Consider the following 23155-nt stretch of genomic DNA (forward strand, 5'->3'; position numbering starts at 1 on the left):
TGCTCATTGTGATGTAACGTCACCGTCACCCATTTTTCTGCTGCTCTTCTATTTTTTTTCCTCCTCTGCTCGTTGGGATTGGCCGCGATTGGCCGGTTTCTGGTCACGTGACGGGCGCAGGCCAATCAGGCTTTGATGCGTTGAACGCACGTGGCTACACCCCCTCTGCGTGTTAGGGGACAGGGCAGCGCTGTAATTAAGAGGGCTAATAAAAGCTTACTATTATGCCTGACTTTAAAACTATACTTTAAATAATGGGCATCATTCAAAGGTGTGGTTCCATGCATTTTCACTTTGTAAATTCTATTTTTGAGCTAGAAAGAGAATGGCTAAACATTAGGCCTACTCATTACATTACAAGTACCAATGCCACAGTTTAAGTAAAAATATGCACGAATTACTAAAATACTACCCAAAATAGCCTGTAGTTATTTTTAATGCAATAACCTCTTTTGATAACACTTACACATGAAACTACACATGAAATAGGTTCACTAACAATTCATTAAGAATGAAGCTAAAAATGACCTACTAACACTACAAAGCTTTGAGTCCCATACTTTGTTTAGTCAATTAGTCATTTCTGTTACCTCCAGAGAACGCGTCTATTGTAAAAGAAGCTCTACCTCTACATGTCGTCTTCATCTAATTATTCAACATTTCATCCATTCAAACTTGGGATGAGAGGTGATGGCTGTAAAGGGAATATCATCCTGCTTCACTTTTGTCTGAAAAAGCTGTTGTAAAGTTGTGCTAGTGGCCAAAATAATTGATGCACGTGAAACTAATGAGTTGCCAAAAGTGTAACGAGAGCTAGGAATGAGTTAGAAAGGTCACACAACTTGTAGCCATCGTCGTATCCAGACAATCTATCTAACCCAGAATAGCCTTTTTTGGCCATATTTAGTTTATATCATTCATTCGCTTCCCACACCGGACGCTGAACGACTTCCAGACACAGCTGCCCTAAGACTGACAGATCGCACACTTGCAGCAAAGTGAGTGAAGTGTCTTGCCCAAGGACTCAATAACACAATGCACAGAATGATGGGATCGCGTTGAACAACAGAGAATGACTTCAGTCCGCGTCATCATGTTGCTCTGATGCAAACGTAGTCCACAGTAGCCCAAAGCTCGAGGGTCAAGTGTGTATGAATATGACACATGACACCAAAGGTTTCAAAAAGCTGGCATCAAACAAGTTCAGCTGGATCATAGTGGACTTTCTCATGTGAGTGTGGCCTACAGACATGAGCCGTGTAAGTCTAAACCAAGCATGATGGCGTTATGAGATCACCGCTGGCTCCTGAACAAAGGCAAAAACATGACTTTGATAAACGGCACCTCGGGACAGAGACGTGGATGCAGACGCAATGTCAACCTGTCCTCACCCGAATTCACTTTCTGAAATTCCACGGGAGTAGCTTTTCTGGGAGGGGGTTGGACACTTCTGCTTTCCCCAAATTGTGCCACAGTATGACATTAAACAAATCCATCTGTGTCACAATTTAATTAAAGGTGTTTGTATTGCTTTTATTGCTCAAAATACCTCTTCACAGATCTGACTTGTAACTTGCAGACTTTCCCATTAATAGAGGCTACGGTGGCACTGTGGTAGTCTAACTTTTGCACTAAAACCTGATAAAACAATAAATTGATAAAAAAAAAAAATAGAAGTACACTGTTTGCTTGTTGGATTACATTTCATCATCAGTACTGTAGTGGTAATAAGTGACTAAAATGTTTTATGTTATGTAACACATTTTTAAGATAAGGAATGTCTGTAGCACCAGTCTACTGCTTTTTGTCAAATGCTTTTTTACCATTCTGTGTAAGATTCTGCACAAAGCATTACCATCACCAGGTGGAAGACACACCATCAGAATAGTTACACAGTGCACCTTAAAAGGACAAAACAGAGATGTCTACCAGTAATAATTATAATAATAAAAACGGATTCAAGTGACTAATGCTGTTTGGTATAACACAGCACCCAACCATTACATTCATCAATATTGTGGTATAAATTACAAGACGAGCGACCTACAAAGGTGTTTCTGAATACATGCCTTATTGTAAATGTTGCTTTAAATTGGCACATCTACAACAGACAATCAAACTAGATATTTATTTGTATCTTACTCTGAATAATAACTTGCAAGGCTATACATTAATATGACCAGCAGGTGTCACTGTTCACATATTGTAGTGTGACTGATTCCCACATCTAGAGAGGTGATGGAAATGTTTTAGGTCTTTTACTTGTTTTAAAATCTGAATTTTCCAATCACAATTGTAAGAATACTTTTTTTCACAAAATCAAGCATCGACGCACTAGTTGAACTGTACAGAAGCTAAATGCCCCCAAAAGCTATGTTATAAAAGTAAAGGTCAGCAGCACAGGTTTGGTGGTGCAGAGTTTGTGAATGGGGCAGAGATGACAGTGCATGCGGGCCGGGTTTATCCTACAGGGGACGTGGACTTGTGACCCAGGCCGCTCGGGATGATATCCTCACTGGAAAAGGCTGACGCGGGGAGTCCATTATTGGCCCTGGAGGAAGCTGAGGATTAGAACACCAAAGAATTTCAATAAAAGAAGTGTCTGTTTGGGGGTCGGGAGGGGCGGCGGGGTGAAGGGGGTTCCCTCATTGTCCCAACCGTGATTGAGAGCAAGAAGAGGGGAGTGGGATGGTATTGTGTTGGTGGCTCCTCTGAAGAAGGTGCTTATTAGGGGGGACTGCTGAGGAGGGGTGAAGGATGGGGAAGCTGTTGACTCTTCATCTTGTGTGAACAAAGTCTGTGGTACTTACCCTCCTTGTGTCCCTCTGTCCTGAAGCCCCTTGTTTACGAGTGCAATGAATCCCGTCCCTCTCGACGGGGACCCACCAACTTCAACCTGTACCACTGCACATTGTGGGGCTTAAGTGCCCTTTAATTAGACCGCCCCAGTGTCCGGCTCAAAGCTGCCCGCGGTTCACACTCTTCCCTGTGGTCTGAGCAGCTCTCACACACGCATGCACACATACACACACGCTCAGACTTCACTTTTACAACAAACTAATATGTACGGCTAATTCAACCATTTTAGAATGCCACCTTCAATATGTTTGTGTTTGTCTAAGGGGAGGCATTTTAGAGACATCTAGAAGCACCATTAAATTCACTTAGAAGACTCCAGCTCAAAAACACAGTAAAACCTTTGCAGACAGATACAGGAGGTAAACACATTGCACTTCCTGTGCTGCAGAAAAGATTATCCTTATTGCAAATAGAATGTTATTCATTTGCTGTGCAGATGTTTCACGGCTCATCAAATTCCATCTTTAGATGCAAAGATGTATCATTCAAAGTGCAGACTGGCAAGGTATTCCCAGAATGAAACTCATGGAGCAGCTTTGTCATTGTGATTGGCCGAATTTCATTACCATCACAGCAAAAGGCGTAGGATTACACGTATAAATGGGAAATGGCCAAGTGCTTTTGGGAACAGCCTCAGCAAAATTAGTAATTTCTGGATGACCTATTGTGTTTAAGGATTATGAGCAGAGACTCCGAGAGGTCGAGGTAAAGGAAGGATATGAACATGGAAGCAAGCAAAATAAAGTGCAAGCAGGCTAAGAATGAGAATCTCGAGACAATACTGAAAGGTTTGTAAAGGGAACAAGGCGGGATTGGGCGTGTTCAAAAACTTTTTTTTGCCACAGCTCAGTGTGTGTAGATAGCCTCCTAATCCTGGTTTTATTGGCTGCCTGTGTCCAGCCATGCTGCTCGGATTGAGTGTGGAGGATCGGGAGGTGGGGGGCCGAACACATGTCCTTCTTTGTGGTAATGCGCTGATTAGGCCTGAGAAAGAGCCGGACCTTGTTACGGGCTTTCTCAGGTCACCGTAGAAACCAGCCCGGTAGGGGACCACTGTGTGTGCCTCCCCTGCACCTCCTGATGCAGACACAGTCTTCTCTGCAAGTAGAACAAAACACCACACGCATTTTGTGTCACAGCTCACCATCAGACTGCAGAGTTCCTGTCCTTAATCACTGTTGCCTCCTCAGACAGTTCCCACTGCACTTGTGGCTTTAACCTCGGAAAACGTGGTTTCAATGTTGTTCAGATGCAAACCACAGATTGGTTCGCCTGCACTCATAAATTAGACCACTGTCACATTCCCCCACATCCAGGCTAGCTGTCAGTGGCTCCTGGAGAGCAAGTGTCATCCAAATCGCAGCGCTGAGCTCGGCACATTTCTGGCATTGTTGTAACATACAACAATGTTGACAATTGGAAACAGACCTGCCTCATTGTCAGCAGCGCAATGGCATACCACATCCCTCAAGGCCATAAATATGAAAAGTAATTTTATTAGAATAAATGTCCCTGTCTCCCCACCACGACTATAGTTGGCAGGAGAACAGGCTTCCAGATGCCTATAAATTATTGTCATGTTTAGAGACTCATGAACCCCCTTCACAAAAGGCTGGTCGGTTGAGCACTGCTCAGGCACAGCCTGATTCTTCATCTCCTTTGTTAAGGAGGAATAAAACACAGAGGGCTGAAGAGAGAGGACCGCCCATTGTTGACCTACAGACTCTGGTCACCAGGCCGGTCCCTGTGGTGGGCTCTCTCTCTTCACTGTGGAGTCTCTCTGCGCCCCTGCTGAGAGACCTCCCAGCCCACTCAGTTCACTGGGCTCCTCTCTGGAGACACCAAGGGATGCGAAGGACAACAGAAGGGGCGGCAGATGTAGTGTTCGTGTTCAGGTACTAAAGTTAAAGATGTTAAGGACTGGAGGGTCATTCTGAGCCACAGTTCCAAAACTATGGGCATCAAGACGATAAAATTCATTTGCGAAATGATGAAAACCCAATTACACGGTAGATAAAAGCTGCACAATGAAAGAGCAAACAATCATTATATTAAACAATTAAACAAAAAAGAAAATTATATTGTATTTAAACTTTACATATATATACATTATACATTTATACATATATAAATATGTATATATATATGTGTGTGTATATGTATGCGTGTATAATATATATGTTGTCTGTGTTGGCCTAGTGTAACATTGCGTAGCTTTTATTGTTAGGGTCAGCTGATATCCTGGAGACAAGACTCCAAACAAGATTACTATCTCCACAAGCGACGCATAGTGTTTGATCTGAGTCAGGTATCTTGTTTGCATTCAGCCTGATCAGTTTCCTTTTAGGTGAATCAAACGTCTTGTTACTTCAGGCTAATTCCAAGTCCATCACAAGTGTCCCACCCTCGTTCAGTCACCCTGTCCTCCTCCCCCTGTCCCGCGGCTGCTCTCTCCACAGCCCATCAGAATGACAATAGTATTGATGTAAAATGTGTCGCCTTTGGGCTGCTGCAGCACACAAGCCCCGCATGCCCGGCCCAGCCACCATGGTTTATGGCTTTATTGTCTCCTCTTTTATGTGCTCTCTTGTTAGGTTGGGCGGACAACTATTTAGAAAATTCACTCACGATATCCCTTTAAATAAATAATAAATCTATAGATGCAAGTGTGCCAATAAAATCCAGATCAATAAACTGGAGCTGTCCTGTAAATCCTCTAATTTAAGGTTTAACGGTTTGTGATTGAGGATAATAAGTTGACTCACCTTTTTAAGCGACACTACCTCTCTTAAGCTTTTTTGGTAACGCTCTCTTTTACGTTACCAGGGGGTGGCGCTTGATTGACAGATGGGAACGAATAATAATTTTTTTCATAACCTAAGGCCATCTTCTGTGATTGGCTTGCCAGCTGACATCTCCAAACCTCACACCCCACCAGCAGCCCGCCCTGTCGCTCGCCCCCCTCTCCCCTCCTTTAATATTGGGCCTGTGGATGAGGCATCCTGAGGGAGAAAAAAGGAGGGAGAGAGAGAAAAAAGATATCTACCTTAGGGAAGAACCTCACAGAGAGGGAGGGAAGGAGAGGACGCGTAGGAGCGCGTGCATTTATTCTGTTAACTACTAAGGAGGAACACACACTTTTCTGGCCCGAGAAGAGGCAACACAGGACATTTCGGGTCAATAATATTTGAATTTTCCCCCAACATTCAACAATCAAGCTCCCTGGAAACTGTTTTTGACTTGACTGACCTTCTGGAAGTTCTATGTATTGATCTGTCTGCTTTGACACACACTTACGAAGGCTTGCCTCATGGATTTGAACCTGATTGGATATTTGATGTGTGTGTGGTTGTCCAGCTCACGGGTGCTGGGAGGCTATCCCATCTGGTGGTGAGTACAATTCCTGACATCTAGCATCACAAACTACAGCCGCAAATCCGTTTTTGGTCAAAAGATCATTTCTGAGAGGGGCAGAGTGTGCATTTTCAGTACTGCATGGAAAATGTTCTCCGACCCGGTCCAAAGAATCTTAACCTCAAATTCTGGTGTAACGGAAAAGGTTCGCCGTTCTTTCCCTCGCTCTCCATGCAGGTCCATTTATCACATTAGAATATTTTGGGATACAATCACATTAGAATATTTTGGGATACAAAGTGGTTGAGGTTTACCTTTGGGAAACTTAATTTGAGTGTAATGCTATTGTAGCAGCAAATCCATAAAACATTTTTTATTTAAGTCTTAACAATCCTGCAGAACTTAACAAATCCTTTAAACACAGGTTTGGTCGAACTTTGACTTGCAACAAACACATCACCCAAATATTATGACAACAGATTTTGTTCATAGAAATCTATACCTACAAATTGTATTGAGATTAAATTCATGTTTTGAAATACATCCAATTATTGTCACTGCCTGAAGTGGTGCTTTTGTTTTGCCTGCTATCGCGTGAACACTGGGCCTCAAGCATTCACCTAGTAAATACCAATTTCTCAGTTTATTCTGTATCGCTGTATACAGTTAAACGCTTGACATTTCATAACAACAAATATTACCAGAACACATAATATTAAATGCTTGTATTGATATTTTCCCAATTTAGACTCGCTTTGCTTTACGGTAACACTACAAAACCCCCTCTTTCTATCGGTTAAGCCACAATGTTTGGGTACTGCTGGTGTTTAGTCTTTGTTTTGGCACAGGAAAGTGACATAATAGAGGTTTATTTCATTACAAATACCGCTAAGTCCAGCCTAACCACATATCTCCTGGTTATCTTTCTGAAACATCAAGCTCTCAGTAGATATTTGTGTGGCTGTGTGACACAGCTCCTCTGGCTCCAAGCACAATACTTGTCAGAGCTACTGCACTTTTTGGTAGCCCAACTAGCACGCTGTCCCACCACGGTGCTGTCCAAACCGCGAGCATCTTCTGGTTTCGTTTACAGAGCCGGCATCTGCCAAACAGCCAGGCCACGGGGCTGAAGTGTTAATGGCAAAGACTTTACACCCCTGGCTAGAGCAAAGGCGCATCAGATGCAGTGACAAAGAAAGTGGGATTTGGTACCTGAGAATTACCTGCAGCAGTTCTGTTCAAGCAGCTAACATGACACCGGTATAATGTTCAGACTGGAACAAAGCGCGCTAGCTTTGATTTTGGGAACACATTCGGGAGTGTGAGGAGTTCCTCGGAGGCTGGGGGAGATGAAAAGCCAAACCGTAGCTGCTGGTGGCAAAGAGGCAGCGAGGAAGCGGGTATCAAACAGCTCCGTCAGTGGCATCAGCATGGTGTCATACGTAGCCACATACTCGGAATGAGGAGCTGTGTTAAAGGAGATGGGTGCCGAGTTTCAGCGAGGGTAGGCTCCTCTCACTCAGCTTATTTTCTCAGGGGCAATGACTCGGCCATAAATTCTCAAGCCAAGGTGGGTTGGGTTGGAGGGAAAAGAGGTTTTGACTGCTTCATGCCTGGCAGCCTCGCAGTTACAAGACAGGGTGTTGAAAACAAAACAGAGCATAAATAACTTGACTGATATGCACATACGCATAGACCCAGATGAAGTGTAGTGGAAAGGCAGAGCGGCTAATGAGGTGTGCGTAAAAAAGTCAGACGTATTATATTGCCTGTTTAAATGCAAGAATGCAGAGAAACAGTAGTGGCGCAAAACGTGTTTCAGATAAGATATCACCAGATGTGAAGAAAAAAACCTTCAGACTTCGGTATTGACACGTTAACAGATGATGATGAAGACTCTGAAGACGTATGTGGAGATGTAAGCATGTGGACAATCTGAACTGTATCATATTTGAAGATGAATTATGGCAGCCCTACAGCCCCATTCACAGAGATCAAACGGAAATAATGTTTTGTTTTGAATTGTTAATTGCTATGGCAACGGTCCAAATTTTTCGTCTCTCTTAAACTCATGGTTATAACTATATGGGGGATTCAGACTTTTTGAAAGAAATAACAAATACTTTATAATCCACCAAGTACAGCTACTCAATTATGGCAAAAATCATAACCAGGATTATTTGGCTCATAATTGAAATCACAGTTATTTCAAACAATTACTTCTAAACTGTAACAATTTACCTGTAGAAAAAGATATAGATCCAATACATTTTATAAATAATGTTTTGTGACACTTTTATTTAAGTGTTTGAGGATTAACGAGAGTTTTTGCTTCAGATTTTGCAGCGTAAACCACAAGTTAGTTAATTTATTGTAATGTGGCTTACCATAGTTTTGTAATTGAATAGAGCATACATTGACTACACGATTATACATTTGATCAGTTGCGCAGCCCTAGTTTAAAATGTAAAAATAATCACGTCTTTGGTGTAGAATAAAAAGCACCACAAACCAGTTTTTGTTTCATGTGGCTAAACTCAGTAATTAAGATATATTAACCAAAAAATAGGACAAAACACATGCATTTTAAAAGTTAAATGGCAAATTCTACCATTAAATTTGAACCTGTCCATGTTGAAGAGTATGTTTAAATGGAAATCACATAATCGTATTACATTAACAAAGGGTCAACATTTAATTTCGGCTAAATGTAGAAGCACTATAAGCCACCTGATAAATAAAACAATTTATTAATTAATGATAAATAGTTTTGCTGTGTCACTTACTATTAGCAAAGTGTCACATCCAACTACCATAAAAGAAAGCCATCTATCAAAGTTCACCAAATCTACTCAAGACAGATATTACCAATTAAACACAAGCGGCTTAAAATGGGTTTTAGGTCCATCTCTGGGTCTCAGGAATGTCATTATCTCACCGTGACACCCCTCCCTCCAAAGCTCCAATCCAATCTTCAACCCAAACGCCTGCTATTGGCAAAGGGATCACCTAAATGATTCTTAGCATGAGAAAATCCTTCATGTGCAGCAGCTCGGTGTGAAAAAGATCAAGGATGTTCGCCCATTCTTCTCCGCAGTGTGCAAAAGGTAAAAAATGTCCAGAGGAATGCCATTCTTAAGAAATGTTGGGTTTTAGTATAAATTGAAGAGCACATCTATGGTGCCAGGGTCAAAGGTCATTCAGATCCAACCTCCAAAACAAGTAAAGTCTCCCAAAATTGCTCTTATCAAGATATTAAGCAAACCATCTTTCAAATGTGTTGATTAATATTTTAAAATAGAGCAGGAGGACAGGTCTGGATTCTGAGGTGGAATGTGTCTTTTAACCATTATTGCAGGTATTTTGTCCTAGTTTATGTTTAAAGCAGCACCGTGTTATCTTCCTGGTAGTGGGCTCGCCACCTGCATCACTCCAACCAAACTTTAGAACATTGTCCATTCAGACAGATCAGTCCTTTTGCCATTCTTTGGACAGTTAGAGGCAAAGTAATACCATCTCCATGGAGACAAACAGGTGGCAGATCCTCCACCAGGAAAGTTACAAGCCAAGTTTGTGGAGAAACAAGCCCCTTCACAGCAAGAGTGCATGTTTTTTCAGTGGGTCTTTTTTAAGACCTGTAATTAAGTAATTGCGTTCATTTAAATCTATTCTTTGGCTGAAATCTTACACAATGGGGCTTTAATATACTGTGAAATTCATGTGCAATCTATGTGCTGTCGTGACACATATTCATGTGCAATTACTGTCGGGATCACATGCAATGGTATTTATTTATTTATTTATTTATTTGTCTATGGGAGTTTTTATTTATTTATAGGAGATCTTCTACTGAAAGTGTTTTTCAGACTTCCTATAAGTGATCTGTTCTTCTGTATCTACCTCTGTATCTACCTGCGTTGCACCAATGAAATTTCCCCATGTGGGACAATAAAGGAATATCTTATCTTATCTTATCTTATATAGTATCTCATTATTGGGCCTGTCCACAAGAAAACAAAAACTGGGACAAAGCTCAAACTCTTCTTTATCTGCAGATAGAAAAAAAATGAAATCATGTTTTCACAATGGCTTCAGAAATTGGTACTATTATTCACTCCCAAAGATGTGATTTTAGTCTGTTAAAGGACGATAATGTTTATCATTAATATTACAGTAAGGTATAGCAATAATATTAAAGTTTGTGGAGACAATCACAGGGTTCAACAATTGTGAATCACAAGACTGACTTTAACCTTCTATAGAGAAAGGCCCCTTTCCTCCATCTGAAATGCTGATAACAAATTCTAGATCAGGAACAGAGTTAATAAGTTTGTTACAAACATAAACTCTATACTCTATTTAAATATTTTAACAATACAATTATCAATTTATGCAATTCTGTGTCTCAATGTGATAAGACACCTTACATTAAACAGCTTTTGAATTATACATTTCAGTCAGTAAACTTACCATGTACTTTCATAATAAAAGGACTAATTGTACCTCACAAAAGTTTGAGCAAACACTCTATTATGTATGCATTATGTACTCATGTATGTACCTTTGCAGTGACACAACTCGTGAAAACAAGCTAGGTGAGATGTTCAAAGCAGAATGGCATTTCAAAGCACTGAAGTTGCGTGCTAATCTTCTCCTACCATCAAAGGACATCCAATGCACTTTCGTAGGAAATGACAAAGTCTCCCAGTGCACAGCTATTAGCAGCACTAAAACACAGGCCAGAAGAGTTCCTCAAAGAGAAAACTAAAAACGGCCAGAAGCAAACAAACGACATGTGGGGAAACACAAACACAGCATTTTAGATCTTCATTAGTACATACAGCGGTTAATTCTTAGTAGCTCGTCTCGAGGGGTTTCTCTGACACATGAGGTGGTTCACACAGGCTAAATGTGGGTCAAAAAACAGTTGCAAAATGATAATCAAAAGTTTCAAAATAAAGGCAGGTAACTAAGAAAGTGTTTTTATGGCAGAATAGAATAACCTGCCAACCATGCTGTCAACATTAACATTATTATTAAGTTAAATGGGCGAGGCTAAAACATGCATGACATTTGTTTTTCTAAAAGAAGATTTTACAACAGAGATTAGAGTTATTACCTGCTTGGAAGAGAACTATCTGTGGCCTGGCAAACGCTGTCAACTAGAAGTACATACAACATTTAGCTTTACACCTAAGCACCAGATTTAATTATGTTAATTCAACCTGGAAAGACTCAAAAGGAGATAAATTAATGCATTGAGGCAAATAGTAAAATTGCTTTGGCACTTAGAACACGGCAGGGAATGTCAATGACAATGTAAGTGCATAGCACTCGTTCCCCGGACCTGGACACGGGTGGTGATTAAAATAAAAAAGGCAGAGTTTAAAATATGTTAGCTGTGCGCCGAGAGGCTGGCGCTGACCTGAAATGACAACACAGGACAGTTGCAAGAGCAGGTGAAGGTGAAGCTTGAGCAGGTGAAAGAAGGAGTCTTCCAGTCTGAACTTTTGCAACACAGCTACAGAAGCATATTTTGGAATTACATTCTTGCATATAAGATTCAATACTTTATTTTTTACAGAGTTCAATTTAATAAAATATTTTTGTAACGCCCGAAATTACAACAACAATGTCCTCGAGTACTAGATTTGTTTAGAGATGCATTGACACAATATTGAAGCTGAGGCAACATGAAGCAAGAACAAGAAAATATGCGCTGTTTGGTTCTTTAAAGTCATTTAGATGTGCTGTAGCAGCAGCAGAGACTTTCTGTCTATGACTACAACACAACTCAGGGCAAAGCGCTCAATGACAGGCAGGTTCACAAGTTTACACGTTGCACCGACCTTTGCATCTTCCTACAACTGACTGCAAGAACTTACCGTCCTGACTTGGCACACACTGCTGCAGCCTCTAAAGAGGTGTGGAGAGGGTTGCAAACAAGGAAGAACACAAAGAAAGAACAGGTTGGAACATTTTTCAGTGGTCCCGTCATTTTTTTATCTGATCAGCCAGAAGCTGTTGGACTACAAATCAAAAGTATGCCAGAGAAAAGTTGAAGACAACAGAACTCAGACAGGAGTTAAGCATTCCTCCCTCCATAAAAGTCACATCCTCGGGCAAAGCTGGCAACTTTAGTTTTCCCACTTTCATGTCTCCATCTCTCAGTGGACACTCTTGTGGGATGCTTGGATTGGATATTTATGGAAATGTTTCCTGTATATGTCTCTCTCCTATGTGATTTACACCTGAGCTCCCTTCAGGCAAATCAAAACATGGGTTGAGGCGCCAACATATAGAGAACAATTTAACAATGCTCTTGTGGATTGTTGAAAACATTCTGAAAATAGCAGGGAGATGGCACATTTTAGCACTGATCACCTTAGGCACATAAGCTAACGTTTTATAACTGGCCCATAATGTGAGATTTAACATTATTGCTGATGTAGAAAAGGACACCATGCACAGCCTTGGGTTGACACAAAACATCAATTGACATATTCTCAAAGGAAACCTGCCAGGTTGTACTTTAGTGTAACCAATTTAAAAAATAATCTCATTTGTGTTTCATGTGGAGTACCTGTAGCACAATGACTTGAATACTCTAATACTCTGGGTTCATATGAATACAGTTACAGTTTTTTTCTAGTTCCCAGTGCAGTTTTTAAAATGTATTTTATTAATCCGAAATTTAGCCAGGACCCAGGGGCAATTGAAATGCAGTAATTTTGCCTGTGCGGACGGTCTAGCAGCTTATTTCTGTGACTATGAACATACATCTGCTGAAATTGATTTGATTGATGCAAAAAAGGCAGAAGGGTTCATGTTATAGCTGCGTGTGGACCCTGGACTTGGCCTTCAGACTGTTTCTTCAAGCTACAAGGCTCAAGACACTGAAGTCAAAGGTCACATTCTGCTCTACAGATTCAGGGGTCACCTGTTTTTTTCTGTGCCTCTGGTCACAAGGAGCTGTCTAACAGAGAGGCCATATGCTGCACACTTAGTGATGCAATAGACTTCACAACAACAACAGCAGCAGCAGCAGCAGCAGCAGCAGCAGCAGCAGCAGCAGCACACTCACTCAGTATGAAAGTCAGCAGTAGAACCTCAGGTCTGATGTTTGGGAATGGCACAGTGGTGTATGACCTAATTAGAAACATGTCCCACGTCGACCATGCAGAGGAATCTGTTTGTCTTCAGCTTCATTTCAGTGTATGCAGTGGCCAAACTTTCACACATCAGCAGGGTTTAGGTAAAGAGAAAACTACAAAACCATGCTGTAAACCCCAGGGCCAATAGTGGCCCCATACAGACCTGCCTGGACATGCACCTGCCAAACCCTGCAGTTTGTGGAGCAGTGCTGCCCGTCTCGTCCCCTGCAGCGGATTCCCCCGGCACTGCCTCTGCAGCGGTCTCTGAGTCTGCTCCTACTCTGAGTTCAGACACGCCGCTTGTGGCTTCCCAGAAGAGACGCAAAGGAGGCAGGATCAGCACAGCACCCAAGCAGTCTAGCTGCGTGCATATTTAGCATGATATGCTTCATAACAGTGTCGGCTTAAGACTTACATTAGTACCTCATTAAAACGACAAGCCGTTCTTGTCATCTTTACATGGTCACTAAGTGAGGCACATCCTTTGTACACCAAACAAATGGGCTGGGAGATCCACGGTCTGTAGTCTGAACACACTACTGCCACCACAACGTCTCATGTGGTTTGCAAACTCATCCCCAAAGAAATCCATATCTTAATACTTATTTCAGTGAAGCAGGGAAACTGCCCTCAATAGAAGCTACCGGTACATGCAATGGTTGGCACAATCCATGTTTCTGTGCATTAAATGTGCATGTATGGCACATTATATATGCATGAATCAGCATTTTGATGTTGCAAGAAATGTGTCAGTCACATCCTCTATGTCTGAGTCACACATCATCTATTCGTGTCCATATCGTGACTGAGAAATGAATGGGCAGCAACCAAACAGGCAGACAGTGTTATTAAGTCCTTAGTCACCAGACAGAATGAAGTCAGCAACACTTGAACTCAGTGATGTAGGGGAACTGGCCTTGGCAGATGAGCTAATATGACATGAATTAACTCATGACATGAGGAGATCAAGATGGATGCGCGCTGTCACGTCACTAACGACTAAATCACTTTTACGATTAAACAGTAAACAAGGCTATATTTTCTGGGGGCAGTATTTTGTGGCTGTCAGAAGAGAATACAAAATGTTATTGTTGCTGTCAAATTTGAGTTTTTCATATAGTAAAAAGGATTCAGTTGTAGTCACCTTGACACTGTTTTTGAAAAACAAGATGATACTCTCGAATTATGGATTACACCGACTTCTTTCTCATATAGCTTAACTTAACGTCATGGCAAAACTGTATCTCCACCTGCAAGCTTGTTTCAACAATACTTACCTGGGATTACAAAAAAAAAAATACAACATTGCATGGAAGAAGAGAGGGTTGAAGGTAGGAGGGGGCAGGGTGGTTGCCGCATAGAGAAAGCAGAAAGGCACAAGCTGTGAACCTATCTGAGGGGGGATTTTTCCAACATGACTTCAATGGCTTGACTTTTGTCTTGGGGTAGGGCTTTGCACTGCAATCATCTGTCAGAGGCAGTGGCTGCTGTGATTGGGTTACGCCCTGCGGGGGTCTTGAGGTCATCTTGAGTGGCACTCTGATCTAATCAACGTCAACTGTTCTACCGTAATGTTCTCGTAGCAGAGCTCCAGGTTGGTCCCTAACTAGAGTGTAGTCCCCTCAACCAGTGCTAGAACTTCCACAGAGAACTGAATCAATCATCAGTATAGGACGTAAAAGCATGAGCTATTGGACATAGAGAATGGATGTTCAGGCCTCAGAAACGCTTAATGCAGAGGCTCTTTTCAGGAGTGTGGTTTTGTTTGAGCTTGCCATCACAAAGACCTGTTAAAACACGGGTATAGCAAACATACTTTTCCTCTTCAGTGGGGTAATTAAAATTAATAACCTGAATGAAACTATAATGGTTTCTGGCATTGGGGCTGATCCTGTCTATCTCACGGAGCTGAATAATCTCATTTTAGACTCTGCACCAGCCTTCTGGTAAAGCCATGTAACGTCACACGTGCTATTACTGTATGTATTGTACATTATCACTTCTGCAACAACTTTTAATAGCTCCAGAAGAAAATCACAAAGAATTTATATACTGTAATTAAAGCGCAAATGTGCAAGATATTTCCCAAATTGTGAACCAACAGCTTTGTTGGATCAGGAAAAGAAAAACTCTTTGAAAGGTCACCAGTACCAGTGCCTCAAAGCTCTGTGCTCCATGAGAAGAAATCAAACAAATAATGGGCCTGCGATGACAAAGCAGTTTTCTGATTCACGTCTTGTCATTGTCACTTGTGTTGTAACCAGGGGCTTACTCCAGTGCTGCTCTGCTTTCTGTGTGACAGGTCCCTTGCTCTTGGACAGCAGTACTCGTCTCTGGGCTCACAACCCATCCTGTGCGGCTCTATCCCTGGCCTGGTGCCCAAGCAATTGCGCTTCTGTCGCAACTACATTGAGATCATGCCCAGCGTCGCTGAAGGTGTCAAACTGGGGATTCAGGAATGCCAGCACCAGTTCAGAGGTCGCAGGTGGAACTGCACCACCATTAAAGACAACTTGGCCATCTTTGGCCCAGTACTAGATAAAGGTAAACACAAAGTACAAGTCTCTTTATCAGATTCATAGGCTTTACACAACAGATGCTGAATGCACAATCGTAAGTCTACAATACATGAACAACCAACAGCCTTTTCCATCGGAGGGCTGAGCACTGCATGTTCTCTTGACTTCTGCCGACAAACGATGAACTGAGGCAAGTACAATAATATACACCTGTCGTGGCTGCAGAGAGGAATGAGCACAGAACAGGCACTGGCATATTGTTCCTCGTCAAGATATCTTTAACTTCAGTGTCACATTTGTCCTGCTCCTTTGTTTTCCCATCCGTGTTTACACACTGCAACATGAAAGCAAGTCAGTGCCTTACATCTGTCAGCAAAACCTGACAAGTACAGCTGATATACTGGATCCAGCCATCAGACTGTCGTACGCAGAATATTAATTCTGCAGAGGATGTTGCCACACTAGCACAATGTGATAGTACAATAGCTAGAGCATGACTTAAACAAAAGGCATGTGTCATGCTAGTGACTTCCATTTGCTAATTATAAAGATCGATGTTTGTGTCTCCTGAGCAGGGGCGGCTGATTGGGAAAAAAATAGTGTGTCAGAAGGATGGAAAAAATAGGCAGCATGAGCAGTCCAAACTCCTCAAATAAAAGGGAGAGGGGAAACCAAATGAGATTACAGCCAACAGAAAAGGGCTGGGGGCTCCGCGCAACCCCTACTGTGCATGAAGACCAGTGCGCGCCTCACACAGTCCAGCTCCCACGGATGCCCCATTCACACGCCCTTTTGACTCTGTCATGAAAACAGGCTGAAAGGGGATCGTGGCAGCTCCCGGACGAGCCGTGGTGTCATTCTGGGATGGGGATGAAGGAAGAACGGACTGGAGAGGAGAATAAGTTGTGGAATGATGAATGGTGCGTCTGGTTAGCACCGGCACAGTGACAGAGGCAAAGCAGAGCAGCCTTGGACTGGCTGTGCAGCTTCAGTGGTGGAACCCTGACGTGGGTGCTGGTGCATGGGACTGGGCTCCGAGAGTTGGTGGAGTCTGGAGGGGGTTAGGGAGTTTAGGGAATGCCAGCTCTGGGCAGAGAGCGGCTATGGGGGCGCGAGTCGCTGGGCCCTTTGTGCAGATAATACAGTGTGACACAAGGGAAACAAAGGGGGATTGATGGGCCCAGCAGGTAGCAGGAGCAGCGCTAGCCTTGGCTGTCGTCCAGAGCTCCAGGGGCCCAGCTCACAGGCCCCTGTTGTGGAGGGCCTGGCCAGATATATCAGGGGACCCGGGATGTCCAGCCTGAGCAAGAGAGGACTCAGCCCACAGTGGAGCCCATTTCAAATGTTTCCCTTTCTTTATAATCACACTAACAAAATAATAATACTCAGGTGTTTTATATTATGGTATTATTACTGAAAGTACTATTACTTACTCTCAGTGCCTCACATTTCCTACCAGCTCCAACTTCTTTTTCGTTAGTTGTCCTTTTAAAAGGATGCAAGTTAAAAATACTATTTGACAACAGACATTTGTCAATTTAAAGTCCTGCATCAACCGCTTAACATTAAAACAAGCAAAAAAAACCTTCTCAGTACATACACACTCACATTGTTGCAATAAGGTAACATCTGGCTGACACTTCTCAGCTAAAGGGATGAAAACAACTTAGTATGCAGACATCCTGTGAGTAGAAAAACTTACAGCTACAGGCAGAATATTGTTGCTTGTTTGTCTGTGGTTTGACAAGTGCAAACCATTTGCTTTTCTAAATGACCAAATAATCTCTGGCTACTTTACCGTATTGTGGTCTGATCTATGTGTTTGTAATTGCACAAAATTAAAGCTATTTTTAGCTTACCATATATTCTAAAATCTTCCTTAAAAGGGCAAATGTTTTACAGTAGTTTTGCTTGTGCGTACAACATGTGTGTGCTTTTAAGAGCAGGAGAGAGTAATGGATCAGCACAGTTAAGTGCACTGTGATTGTGAAACAATGGTGTCAGGTTACATAATAAGCTGTTGCCTTCAAAGAGGCGTATATCTCTATCTCTGGACGTCAGAAAGAAACGTGCCGACACGAGGTTGGGTTTCAGCACAGGCCCTGGGGTCTGAGCTGGGCCGGTGGGCGGGGGCTTGGTGACATTCCTGAAACACTATCCAGATGCAAAGCAGCACACCTCAGGGATGACAGGAGGTCAGAGAGATCCTACTGAGCATAGGGCCTTCTGACACAGCCACAAAGAGCTGATGTCACCGCACACACTCTTTGATGTATTTTTGACTAGTGACAATCTTATGTGTCATTTGGAATCACAAATGTCTAAAGTCTACCATAGTATCAGTTTCTCCTATAGGTGCAGGCCATCCTAATGGGGCAAATACCAGAGAAGAAGTGCACTTTTCAAAAATGAAATGCTGCGTTAAAAGGATGTAGCCTGGAGGTGTCCCCATCACTACTTTTGTCTAGAAGTTGGCAGCTGTCATCCTTCCTCTATCAGCTTTGACATACCTCTCTCCACTTTGTCTTCTTACATTTTCTCAGCCACAAGAGAGTCGGCGTTTGTCCACGCTATAGCTTCAGCCGGTGTTGCCTTTGCTGTAACCCGGTCCTGCGCTGAGGGCACATCAACCATGTGCGGCTGTGACTCCCATCACAAAGGACCCCCGGGAGAGGGCTGGAAGTGGGGCGGCTGCAGTGAGGATGCCGAGTTTGGGGTGCTGGTGTCCAGGGAGTTTGCAGATGCCAGAGAGAACCGGCCGGACGCTCGATCAGCTATGAACAGGCACAACAATGAAGCAGGACGATCGGTAAATATCTACAGTTGACTAAACTTAAATAGGCTATAATTAAATAAGTACAAACTACACAGAGAATAGTGGGACTGTGAAGACTTCGTGATGGTTTCAAAATGTTGTCAGAGCATTTGAAATAAAGAGAAGCTAAATCTAGAATAAATCCAAAAGGACTTCACAGTTTGAAACTTTTGTCTTTGTGCCTAATTAACTTCAAACTATTATTTTGATGATTATTTTATTTTCATTATTGATTAATTTGTCTTTGTTTTGTCTTAAATATAACATTATAATGTGTTCCCTAAGTAATGCTGCTTGATCATGATATTGTATAGCCTAATTATACAGGCAAAATAGTGTTTTCATCAAAAAGCCAATGTTATACATTTGTGTTATTTTGATGTAATACATTACCTTAAAAGTCTTGCCAACCCATTGCCTGTAGTTCACAACAAAAATGTGCACTTAAATTTGAATGACTACTTAATTGCTTATCTAAGCTAAAACATGCCCTCAGACCTTTTTTTGTAATGCTTGATTTCCCAACAAAAATTCCCTGCCAGTCACAAAATGCCACAGGAGTGAAGAGGGAATATCAGAAAGTCAGTGGTTATTTAAAACATCAGTAGTTGCTGTCACCGTTGGGAGAGAACAGGCTCTGCAGCAGTCGCTGAGGGGCATAAAGGGCCCACCAGCAGACAGGCCTTTGATCTGACACACAGGAGCTCTGCAGGGACCACAGGAGCTGAGCTGTGTCAGAGACCAGCGCAGCCACCTGGGCCTTTCATGCTCCACGCTGCCCCAGGGCAGTGGAGAAGGGCTGATGTCGGCATGACAAGATTACTGTACAAACTCTATGATGTCACCTCTTCCCCTCCAAACATGGCCGCCACAATAGAATACTTTCATGGGCGCAACAATCACTTACCTTCATGTGGCTGGGGAATTTCTGTGGCTAAAGACAGTTGGGGAATTTAAGCACAACAAAATCAAAACACAAAGGAAAAAGGTGGCCTGGAGCATCACACTCACAGTAATGTGTGACAGCAGAGCCTGCACCTCACAGCAGAGCCTGCACCTCACAGCAGAGCCTGCACCTCACAGCAGAGCCTGCTCCTCACAGCAGAGCCTGCACCTCACAGCAGAGCCTGCACCTCACAGCAGAGCCTGCACCTCACAGCAGAGCCTGCACCTCACAGCAGAGCCTGTACCTCACAGCAGAGCCTGCACCTCACAGCAGAGCCTGCACCTCACAGCAGAGCCTGCACCTCACAGCAGAGCCTGCACCTCACAGCAGAGCCTGCACCTCACAGCAGAGCCTGCTCCTCACAGCAGAGCCTGCACCTCACAGCAGAGCCTGCTCCTCACAGCAGAGCCTGCACCTCACAGCAGAGCCTGTACCTCACAGCAGAGCCTGCACCTCACAGCAGAGCCTGCACCTCACAGCAGAGCCTGCTCCTCACAGCAGAGCCTGCACCTCACAGCAGAGCCTGCTCCTCACAGCAGAGCCTGCACCTCACAGCAGAGCCTGTACCTCACAGCAGAGCCTGCACCTCACAGCAGAGCCTGCTCCTCACAGCAGAGCCTGCTCCTCACAGCAGAGCCTGCACCTCACAGCAGAGCCTGCACCTCACAGCAGAGCCTGCTCCTCACAGCAGAGCCTGCACCTCACAGCAGAGCCTGCTCCTCACAGCAGAGCCTGCACCTCACAGCAGAGCCTGCTCCTCACAGCAGAGCCCGTTATTCCTCAGGCTCACAGCTGCACCTCTGGAGATGGTGGCAGACAAGTTTTTCTTGGCCCAAGCTGCTGGTGTTTAGTGGTCTTGTTAGTTTGTGCTACTGAATTTCCTAAAGTTTCGCCGACCATAAAATTCCAATAGATCTTGGTTTGTGAGGCTTGGCTTTCATCAGCCATCAGCCAAATCGTTAATTATAGACTTGTAAAAAATAAATGTTGTTCTAAGCCAGCCAACCAACCACATCTCTGTGCTAAGCCAGCACTGATTAGACCATGTAGCATCATTATTCTAAGGCTTTGTAGTAACTACTTACCAAGCGGTCTTTGCAGGAGCTTAGCGGCTTATTAAGTGTAAATGTGATGATAATACTCTTCCCACATTAGCATTAACATAACTGTGTTTGTGTCAGACCATCCTGGACCACATGCACCTGCGCTGTAAGTGCCACGGCCTGTCCGGCAGCTGTGAGGTGAAGACGTGCTGGTGGGCGCAGCCGGACTTCCGCACGCTGGGGGATTATCTCAAGGACAAGTACGACAGCGCCTCAGAGATGATCGTGGAGAAGCACCGGGAGTCACGGGGATGGGTAGAGACACTGCGGGTCAAATACGCCTTCTTCAAGCACCCGACAGAGCGGGACCTCGTCTATTACGAGGGCTCTCCCAACTTCTGCGAGCCCAACACAGAGACGGGCTCCTTCGGGACCAGGGACCGTGTGTGTAACGTGTCCTCGCACGGCATAGAGGGCTGCGACCTGCTGTGCTGTGGCCGGGGACACAACACCAGGACTGAGAAGCGCAAAGAGAAGTGTCATTGCATCTTCCACTGGTGCTGCTACGTCAGCTGTCAAGAGTGCGTGCGCGTCTACGACGTACACACGTGCAAGTGAGACGACCCCTGGTCCGTCTCAGACTGTCGGAGCCCCAGTGCTGCCCTGTCCACAGCCGCTGCTTCCTCCCCCAAACACAACAGCATCGACACGGCCCTGAGCCTCACACCGAAGGGTCTTGGCACATATGGCGAATATTTGTACCTGCACTAGACCACTGCACCATTTAATTCAGACTAGCGTAGAAGACCCTTCCATCTGACCAATGGCCCTCGTATTTACAGGAAGCAGCTTCAACCCCTCCCCAGACCGTGTCCCCGTGCAGCATCAGGACCCCATTCTCCCCCTTTTGTCTTAATTTATTTCCTCCCCTCCAGCCATTGTTTGAGGCAAGTACTCAACACTTTTTACCTGTGAGATTACTGCAGTAAAACTTTCAGACTCTCTGCTTTTGTATAAAAAGCATGTTTTAACTAACACCTCATTTCTCTGGACAGTCGGCTGGTTTGTTATTAAATCAACATCCACAATATAGCCTAAAAGAAGACTTCACTTTGTAACTACTGAACTTCAATAGACAGTACTGTCTGTATAACTACTGATTCTAAGTTTTGCCTTTTGTTGTCCCTGATGCCTGTATCTTCTGTACCAGTCAACAGTGGATGCCTGAAGATATGTTCCCGCCTGATTTTATAGCCCTGCATTTCTGGAATATTAGCTGTGGGCTGGGACTAGAGTTTTGCAGGAGGGGGCATGTGTGTGAACAATTACCCTCATTCCATTAAACATGAATTTGTATGCACTATCCAGTTACACATACGTCCAGGTAGTTCAAAGCAACAAACAGCCACGTAAACTTCAGTGGTGAAAACTATACCACAATATGGAGCTTTAGCAATGGCATTTCTTGTTCTTTAAAAGGTGCACTACGTAACATTTCTGGTAGGATGTCACCTGCTTATCTCCGTGTTTCTTGAAAGTTTCCAGAGAATAGCATTCAATGTATCATATAATTTATTCAATTATTGTTCAAATATAGCTAGAAAAAAAATGCATTCTTGCGGTTAACAGGGGTCGCCACTCCACAGATCTGGGGTCTCATTTGTAAAGTAAAAGTACGTACAAAAATATTACGTATTTCCATGTTAAGTTTGCAATCTATAAATATACAATTTGACGTGGAAATGAGTGTCAGAAATGAAGCGGAAGGTGATCTGAGCAAAATGAAACGGGAAGTTTGAAGACGTTTGTGTCCGTACAAACATTTGTAGTAAGAATTTCATGTAAAGTTTTATGAATGACCCCCCCTGACCTGTAACTTGGCCTGATGGTGCCATCGGCTTGTCTAAAGTTCATGGGCAGAGAAATAACATCTCCATAGAGACGGTTGCACTCTCCACCAGAGAAGTTACACAGTGCACCTTTAAGACGCACTTATATCGTAAATGTGCCAAAAAAAATGAAAATCTTTATATGAGAGACTGCCGCCACAACAACTGTCGAATATATTGTCACCTGGACCTAAACTTGGTCATTTTCTAGTTCTGAGGTAAATGCTCTTTCCAACTTATCTACTGTGTAACTTTATCTGATTGAGGATCCACCACCTGCTTATCTCTTTGCCTGTAATCTTCCACAGTATGGCATTCCAACATAAAGTTTAATGCGATAACATCTCCATGGAGACAAGCAGGTGGTGACTCAACAATACTCAATGATCCATTATCGACCCTCTTCAAAAAACTTTTCATAAAAACAAACAAATCCATATTTTTCACACCTCATAAAAACGTTGGCACTGTGCTGTGGCTATAAAACATCCGATTGCACTTGGGGGACTTGTGACGGCATGTGGACGCCATCAGGCACAGTGCGTTCTGATAATTGTTTACATCTTTCCTCCACCC

General features: G+C 43.3%; 1 protein-coding gene across 1 annotated transcript; it reads left to right on the forward strand.

Moving 5' to 3' along the window:
* The first annotated feature begins 5906 nt into the window (after positions 1-5906).
* wnt3 (wingless-type MMTV integration site family, member 3) lies at positions 5907-22080 on the forward strand. Its single transcript, XM_072456826.1, has 4 exons — positions 5907-6249; positions 15670-15911; positions 18430-18695; positions 20829-22080. Exons 1-4 carry the CDS (start codon positions 6170-6172, stop codon positions 21306-21308), a joined length of 1068 nt encoding a protein of 355 aa, XP_072312927.1. The 5' UTR covers positions 5907-6169; the 3' UTR covers positions 21309-22080.
* The last annotated feature ends 1075 nt before the right edge of the window (positions 22081-23155 follow it).

This window comes from Eucyclogobius newberryi, unplaced genomic scaffold, assembly GCF_026437365.1.
Source record: "Eucyclogobius newberryi isolate DKJ021-1_F unplaced genomic scaffold, fEucNew1.0.hap1 SCAF_20, whole genome shotgun sequence".
Lineage (NCBI taxonomy): Eukaryota > Metazoa > Chordata > Actinopteri > Gobiiformes > Gobiidae > Eucyclogobius > Eucyclogobius newberryi.